Genomic DNA, 9,564 nt, shown 5'->3' on the forward strand with positions numbered 1-9,564 from the left:
GAATTGGTCACAATACCCAGCCCTATTGTTAATTATGCTAGTAACATGCTAATCATGTTAGAAACATGTTAACTACATACTAGTAACTTGTCAATTATGCTAGTAACGTGCTAATCATGCTAGAAACATGCTATTCATGTTAGAAACATGCTAACTACATACTAGTAACTTGTTAATCATGCTAGTAACATGCTAATCATGTTAGAAACATGTTAACTACATACTAGTAACTTGTTAATTATGCTAGTAACATGCTAATCATGCTAAAAACATGCTAATTACATACTAGTAACTTGTTAATAATGCTAGTAACATGCTAGTAACATGCTAATCATGCTAGTAACATGTTAACTACATACTAGTAACTTGTTAATTATGCCAGTAACATGCTAATCATGCTAAAACATGCTAACTACATACTAGTAACTTGTTAATTATGCTAGTAACATGCTAATCATGCTAAAACATGCTATTCATGCTAGAAACATGCTAACTACATACTAGTAACCTGTTAATTATGCTAGTAACATGCTAATCATGCTAGAAACATGCTAATCATGCTAGAAAAATGCTATTCATGTTAGAAATATGCTAACTACATACGTGTAACTTGTTAATCATGCTAGTAACATGCTAATCATGCTAGAAACATGCTAACTACATACTAGTAACTTGCTAATCATGCTAGAAACATGCTAATCATGCTAGAAACATGCTAACTACATACTAGTAACTTGTTAATTATGCTAGTAACATGCTAGAAACATGTTAATCATGCTAGAAACATGCTAACTACATACGTGTAACTTGTTAATCATGCTAGAAACATGCTAACTACATACGTGTAACTTGTTAATCATGCTAGAAACAGGCTAACTACATACTAGTAACTTGTTAATTATGCTAGTAACATGCTAATCATGCTAGAAACATGCTAGCAACTTTCTAATCATGTTAGAGACAGGTTAGCAATATGTTAATCATGTTAGAAACATGTTAGTAACATGCTAGCAACTTCCTAATCATGCTAGAAGAATTGTAACAACATGCTAATCATGTTAAAAAAATGCTAACTACATACTAGTAACTTGTTAATTATGCTAGTAACATGTTAATCATGCTAGTAACATGCTAATCATGCTAGAAACATGCTAACTACATACTAGTGACTTGTTAATTATGCTAGTAACATGATAATCATGCTAGTAACATGCTAATCATGCTAGAAGCATGCTAGCAACTTTCTAATCATGTTAGAGACAGGTTAGCAATATGTTAATCATGTTAGAAACATGTTAGTAACATGCTAGCAACTTGCTAATCATGCTAGAAGCATTGTAACAACATGCTAATCATGTTAGAAACATGCTAACTACATACGTGTAACTTGTTAATCAGGCTAGTAACATGCTAATCATGCTAGAAACATGCTAACTACATACTAGTAACTTGTTAATCATGCTACCAACATGCTAATCATGCTAGAAACATGCTAACTACATACGTGTAACTTGTTAATCATGCTAGTAACATGCTAATCATGCTAGTAACATGCTAATCATGTTAGAAAACATGCTAATCATGTTAGAAACATGCTAGCAACTTTCTAATCATGTTAGAGACAGGTTAGCAAAATATGTTAATCATGTTAGAAACATGTTGTAACATGCTAGCAACTTGCTAATCATGCTAGAAGCATTGTAACAACATGCTAAGCATGTTAGAAACATGCTAATTACTTATGTGTAACTTGTTAATCATGCTAGTAACATGCTAGTAATATGCTAATCATGCTAGAAACGTGCTAATCATGTTAGAAACATGCTAACTACATACTAGTAACTTGTTAATCATGCTAGTAACATGTTAGTAATATGTTAATCATGCTACCAACATGCTAGTAACATGCTAATCATGCTAGAAACGTGCTAATCATGTTAGAAACATGCTAACTACATACTAGTAACTTGTTAATCATGCTAGTAACATGTTAGTAATATGTTAATCATGCTAACAACATGCTAGTAATATGCTAATCATGCTAAAAACGTGCTAATCATGTTAGAAACATGCTAATGACTTTCTAATCATGCTAGTAACATGCTAATTATTTTAGAAACATGCTAATCATGTTAGAAACATGCTAGCAACTTTCTCATCATGTTAGAGACAGGTTAACAATATGTTAATCATGTTAGCAACATGATAGTAACATGCTAGCAACTTGCTAATCATGCTAGAAGCATGCTAAAAACTTGCTAATCATGTTAGCAATATGCTGGTAACTTCTTAATCATGTTAACTAGGAACATGCTAATCATGTTAGCAACATGTTAGAAACATGTTATTCACGCTAGTAACTTGCTAAGCATGTTAGCAACATGCTAGTAACTTGCTAATCATGTTAAAACATGTTAGCAACATGCTATCAACTTGTTAATCATGCTAAAACATGCTAGCAACTTTTTAATCATGTTCGAAACAGGTTAGCAATATGCTAATCATGTTACCAACATGCTAGTAACATGTTAATCATGTCAGAAGTAGACTATTAACATGCTAGTAACTTGTTAATCATGCTAGAAACATGCTAGCAAATTTATTGTTAGCTGTTGTGAACTAGAAACCTCGACACACCCAAATTAAGCATTTTGCAAAAAAATATGCAATTTTTCTTTCTGTTAAAACATGCTCAGATCATACTAAGATCTCATCAATGTAAAGCTAATGTCAATTAGTGTGAACTCCGTCATATATATAATTAGTAGAATTACAGCATTTGATTCAGATGATGAAGGTTTTGTTAGTGAGCACTGCTTGTTCCTGTGTTGACGAGGAGACTGAATCATCTCTTATCTGAGGCCTCGAAGAAAATCACCTCAGTTCTTTAAATGATCGCCTACATTGAGTGAAGTGGCTGCGGAGAGAGAAAGACACGGAAACCAGATAAAGAGAGAGATGGTGCTTATCTGCCTCGTCCTTGAGGAAAAGAGGAGTCATTTCCTGAGCTGTGATATTGTCTCTGGCTTCGCTGTTAGAAGTTTAATTGAAATCTGAGGATAAAAAAAAAAACAGAGAAACGTCTCACAGCTGGATTTCGTTGCTGATTATATGTTTGAATGTTTGTTGTGGGACACTAAGGCACATATAAATGCACAACAAAATAACACTCACAAAACTCGCTTTCAACCCAACCTCACTGGAAAAATATTCCTGTGGTGACATTTCTGCAAAATGTTATTTGGATTTCTGTGGCTGGCTGCAACCAGCCATGCATACTCAATACTAAATATTTTTGCATTGCACCATTAAACTTAGTAACGTAACTCTAAATATAAACTAAATATTTACAGAAGCCTCGACCAAGAGTAATAATTTGAACAAACAGCATATTGATTGAATTGTATCAATAAGCTGATGATTTTTACCTGGCAGACTTCAGTAGACATAAATGATGATCTTGACATTTACACTCAACTTTTACTTGTGAATTTGAAGGCTGCTATTGGTTATTGGATGTAAATGTCATATTATGTAACTACAAATTACTTTACAGATAACTTTACCTCAAGAACAAATGTTGCAAACAAATCCAGAATTAGTCTTGAACTAGCTGACTTACTACTTGGTGTCAAAATCCTTTTTTTTTTGGTCAGACGTTTCTTGTAGTTTCTTGTAACTCAAAACTTCAACTCCCTCCACAGATTTTCTATGGGATTAAGGTCTGGAGACTGGCTAGGCCACTCCAGGACCTTAATGTGCTTATTCTTGAGCCACTCCTTTGTTTCCTTGGCCGTGTGTTTTGGGTCATTGTCATGATGGAATACCCATCCATGACAAATTTTCAATGCCCTGACTGAGGGAAGGAGGTGCTCACCCAAGGATCTTGCCATGTCCATCGTTCTTTGATGTGGTGCAGTTGTCCTGTCCCTTTAGCAGAAAAATGCCCCCAAAGCATAATGTTTCCACCTCCATGTTTGATGGTGGGGATGGTGTTCTTGGGGTCATAGGCAGCATTCCTCCTCCTCCAAATATGGCGAGTTGAGTTTGGTCTCATCTGACCACAACACTTTCACCCAGTTCTCCTCTGAATCATTCAGATGTTGATTGGCAAACTTCAGACGGCTGTACATGTGCTTTCTTGAGCAGAGGGACCTTGCAGGTGCTGCAGGATTTCAGTCCTTCACGGTGTAGTGTGTTACCAATTGTTTTCTTGGTGACTATGGTCCTAGCTGCCTTGAGGTCATTGACAAGATCCTCCCGTGTAGTTCTGGGCTGATTCCTCAGCGTTCTCATGATCATTGAAACTCCACGAGGTGAGATCTTGCATGGAGCCCCAGACTGAGGGAGATTGACAGTTATTTTATGTTTCTTCCATTTGCGAATAATCGCACCAACTGTTGTCACCTTCTCACCAAGCTGATTGTCAATGGTCTTGTAGCTCATTCCAGTCTTGTGTAGGTCTACAATCTTGTCCCTGACATCCTTGAACAGCTCTTTGGTCTTGGCCATGGTGGAGAGTTTGGAATCTGATTGATTGCTTCTGTGGACAGGTGTCTTTTATACAGGTACTCCTTTTAAGAGAGTGCTCCTAATCAGAGCTTGTTACCTGTATAAAAACACCAGGAAGCCAAATCAATTTCTGACTTTTTTTTAAATGTTTTTCTGTTTTTTTTTTTTTTTTTTTTTGTTAAAATTATAGACTGATAATTTATTTGTCAGTGGGCAAACATACAAAATCAGAAGTGGATCAAATCATTTTTTTCCTTACTGTAGTTACTAGTTACTTCTCACAAATAGTAACTGACTTAGTAACTGAATTACATCATTATAAAAGTAACTAATTAACAGGAAAAGTAACGATTGTGTTACTTAAAAGAAATGTTCCAATATGTCAAATAATTTGCATGCCCTCAATATTAAATAGGTTAAATGAATAAAACATTGTACACTAATCTACACTACTTTAATGTTGCTGTGAGACAATGTGAGAGACACCTTCCAGGGGATAAATATCAAGTTATTGGGGTCGCTTCAACCCGCAGACATGAAACATTGCCGCACATCCTGCGGCAACACTGTCAACCCTCTGGGGTTTCTTTTTCTTGATGACCATGAAAATAACTAAAAATAGTCATTTTTGATCGTACAGATAAGAATAAGGTCATTTGAAACTGCAAAGGGTCTACTTTTATGTCTGTATAGTCATAATAACAACAAAACAATGTGCTTTTGTAAAATAAAGAAAAAATAAGCAGGATGCGCTCTCTGCCATCTCGGTCTTCGTCATCTCTCTTCACAGACACGTAAATAAAACAACCTGAATCTCAGCGAATACCTGCCTCACAGACATGAAAAATCTATGTATAGAAAGCTTGAAATGTCCACTTTTAAATGAAGTCACGTCGAAAACAAATATTCTCTAATGAAGTCATTTGTACGATACCAACACGAGCTCCAGTTGTTCCCATCTAAAGTTATTATCTCTACAAGCAGCTCCACTTTTTAAAGTTGAAATGTTTTAAACTTCCACGTGTGACATGCGGACACCGCATCAAGTTCATCTCGAGAGGGATAAACCAGAATTTACCTTGGAAGGAAAACACAATGCGACGTGCAGGTCCTATGGCTGAGTGAGAGCCTACTTAAGTGAGCTGCATTTTATTGTCAGTAATAACGTTGTAACGGGGAAAACGGTTAAAAAAATAATGCCGTTAGTGACGCCGTTTAGTTATAACGCTGATATTCCCATCACTGACTAACACATCTTGGAAAGCCGGAGGGTGAGGGTTCATTTCTGGGTGAACTATACTGACTGGCCGCTGCTTCGCTGTAGTTTTCGGACACAGCTGCTCTTACTCATGTTGTCTTCAGCTGTCAGCGCTGACCTGCTTTCTCTTGTCAGTGTGGATCTAACGGCTTCCTCTCATGACATTCTGTGTTCACTCTATTATCCGTCCAGCCACACACACTTCCACCATTTCGTCGATAATGAGTCAACAAAACAAAGCCGTGAAATCAGTTTTTTAAAAAGCATAACTAATGCCCTAATTTCCCAGCACAGATCTGTTATAAACACACTCTCCAAGCACCTCATTACAGCTCATATGTGGGATGCTCGTCTCTCAGATGGCACCTGGCTTTCAAAGAATTAACCTGCTACACCTTCACCCTGTTGCTAGGCGACCATGAGGCGCTTGGCTCCCGTTGCCGGCGGTATAATAGGCAGGAATTGTGTGAACGTTCGACTGATTACCAAAGACGGGCTGGACTCTCTCAGACTGGAGTGGAGGGACTGACATTAGCATGGCTGTGTGCGGGTCGGAGGTTCGGCCGTTAATTAGTTTCTTTTGATGCGGATGATTAGCCGAATGAAGTCTGCTGAGACTCGTTAGAGTAAGTGTGACTGTATTGTAAACTGACAGATGGCCCGGGATGCAAAGCGCTGTTTGCTTTGGGTGTGAGACTGGCATTCAGAGACAAACGCACGGAACCGTGATTGGGATTTCAGTGGTGCCAGCTGAGAAACCACACAGCAGGCTTATTACTGTGAAAAATTAATTTCATTTTGTATTTTGATTGTCAATTTTAGTGTTTGGTAGCTCTAATTGCTCATAAAAAGTCTTTAGAAATTGGCTAGCTTAGTTTCAGTTTCAGATGGCTGATTCCCCTGGTGAAAAAAACAGCTAAAACCAGCCTAGGCTGGTTGGCTGGTTTTAGCTGGTCATAGCTGGTCGGCAGGCTGGTTTTAGAGGGGTTTTGGTCAGGCTGGGAGACCAGCTTAAACCAGCTACTTCCAGCTTAAACCAGCTAATACCAGCCAGCCAGCCTAGGCTGGTTTTAGCTGTTTTTTTTTCAGCAGGGTCCTAAATATAAATATATATTTATATATGTATTAAAGTACCGGAATTCAAGAAATCTTTGATAGCAGGTTTGTTAATCATATACAGTATAATTAAAAAGTTTGGAGATTTTCTTTAAGATTTTTTTTTAAGATGTTTTTGATAGAAGTCTCTTCTGCTCATGTTTATTAAATGAAAAATACAGTAAAAACACTAGTTAGTTAAGGTCAAAAGTTTACATACACCTTGCAGAATCTGCAAAATGTTATTTTTTTTTTTTTTAAATAAGAGGGATCATACAAAATGTATGTTTTTATTTAGTACTGACCTGAGTAATATATTTCACATGAAAGATATTTACATATAGTCCACAAGAGAAAATAGTTGAATTTATAAAAATTACCCCGTTCAAAAGTTTACATACGCTTGAATTTTTAATACTGTGTTGTTCCCTGAATGATCCACAGCTGTGTTTTTTGTTTAGTGATAGTTGTTCATGAGTCACTTGTTTGTCCTGAAAAGTTCAACTGTCTGCTGTACTTCAGAAAAATCCTTCAGGTCCCACAGATTCTTTGGTTTTTCAGATTTTTTGTGTATTTGAACCCTTTCTAACAATGACTGTATGATTTTAAGATCCATCTTTTCACACTGAGGACAACTGACAGACTCATATGCAACTATTACAGAAGGTTCAAACACTCACTGATGCTTCAGAAACTAACATGATGCATTAAGAGCTGGGGGGTGAAAACTTTTGAACAGAATGAAGATGTGTACATAAGTTAAATTTACCCTGATCTTCAAATTCAAAAAGTTTGAACAACTCATGAACAACTATGGCACAAATGGCACCATTTCTTGAAATTAAGCATATCTAATAACCCAGCACTTACTCTCTTCCTCTTGTTGATGTCAGGTGTAAAGGGCCGGCGGAGAGAGAAACAGACACCATGGACACCTTTGTGGATTCCTCCTGGTACTATTTCAGATACACTGACCCTCAGAACCCGCTGAGGTAAGGAAAACCGCCTCTGTCTGGCTCTGTCTGTCCCACCAGGTGTTTGTTGAGACTGTGCTAGTCTGTGCTGCTTCCAGAGATGCTGAAAGAGCAAGACTCAGAATGGAAGACCATCTGTGCGTGCTATTTCAGATGAACAACAATGATTTTAAAATGTCACTCCTTTGTGCCTGTAATGCATCACGCACACAATCATTTTCAGAAACACAATAAAATAGAACAAGTACACTTACACACTGTTCCAGAACCTTCAGAGGCAGCATTAATGCATAGACTGAACTATACAGTGCTGCTTGAAAGTTTGTGAACCCTTTAGAATTTTCTATATTTCTGCATAAATATGACCCAAAACATCATCAGATTTTCATATAAGTCCTGAAAGTAGACCTCAATCAAACAAGTGAGAGAAAAATATTTTCTTTGTCATTTATTTATTGAGAAAAATAATAATTTGTTTAAAGGTGAAATTAGAGTCCATTTGTGCAGATGTGTTTTCTGTCCGTGCAATGACTATCAAATGTCAGTATGTGACATGTTTTATTCAAAGAACAGGGATCTATCAAAATCTAATCATGTTTGTGGAAGTGAATCAAGTCACGAACAAAGGAGATTACGGACCTCGGAAAAAGAGTTGATGTTGCTCATCAGGGCAGAAAAGGTTACAAAACCATCTCTAAAGTGTTTGGACTCCACAAATCCATGGTCAGACAGATGGAAATGGAGGAAATTCAAGACAACTGTTACCTTTCTGAGAAGTGGTCGACCAATAAAGATTACTTTAAAGCAGAATGTGTAATAGTCTGCGAGGTTGCAAAAGTTTCCAGGGTAACTTCTGAGCAACTGAAGGCCTTTCTCACATTGGCTAATGTTCATGTTCATGAGTCCACCATCAGAAGAACACTAAGCAACCACTGGTGCGCATGGCAGAGTTGCATGAAGAAAGCCACTGTTCTCCAAAAAGAAATTTGCGGCAAGCCAGAGGACTACTGGAGAATGGTTTAATGGATAGATGAAACCAAAATTGAACTTATTGGTTTAAATGAGAAGCTATTATGTTTGGAGAAAAGAACACACTGTATTCCAGCTTAAGAATCCCATCCCATCTGTGAAACATGGTGGTGGTAGTATCATGGCTTGGGCCTGTTTTGCTGCTTCTTGGCCAGGACAGCCTGCCATCATTTATGTAACAGTGAATTCTGAATTATGCCAGCAAATTCTAAAGGAAAACGTCAGGACATCTGTTTAAGAACAGAGTCTCAAGAGAATGTGGGTCATGCAGCAAGACAACAACCCCAAGCTCACAAGTCATTCTACCAAAGAATGTTTAAAGAAGAACAAAGTTAATGTTTTGGAATGGCTGAGTCAAAGTCCAATTAAAATGTTGTGGAAGGATCTAAGCAAGCAGTTCATAGGAGGAAACCCACCAACATCAGAGAGTGAATAGGCTAAAACTCCTACATGTCATTGTGCAGGACTGATCAGCATTTAATCAGCAAGAAACTTTACCTTCAGTTACTGCAGCAAAAGGGGGTCACACCAGATACTGAAAGCAAAGATTTATATACTCTTGCAATGCACAGATATGTAACACTGGATCATTTTTCTCAATAAATAAATGACATTTTTTTCAGTTCACTTTGAGAGTTTGATTGGGTTCTCTTTGTCTACTTTCAGGCCTTGAAAATCTGATGATGTTTTGGGTCA

General features: G+C 37.2%; 1 protein-coding gene across 1 annotated transcript in view; it reads left to right on the plus strand.

The window, feature by feature from the left end:
* lars2 (leucyl-tRNA synthetase 2, mitochondrial) overlaps nt 1-9,564 on the plus strand; it is a 133,582-nt gene that overhangs the window by 64,438 nt on the left and 59,580 nt on the right. The window contains exon 13 of the mRNA XM_073846627.1: nt 7,759-7,857. Coding sequence (XP_073702728.1) covers nt 7,759-7,857 — 99 coding nt within the window. The remainder of the gene's footprint in view (nt 1-7,758; nt 7,858-9,564) is intronic.

The sequence above is a fragment of the Garra rufa genome, chromosome 9 (genome assembly GCF_049309525.1).
Source record: "Garra rufa chromosome 9, GarRuf1.0, whole genome shotgun sequence".
Classification (NCBI taxonomy): domain Eukaryota; kingdom Metazoa; phylum Chordata; class Actinopteri; order Cypriniformes; family Cyprinidae; genus Garra; species Garra rufa.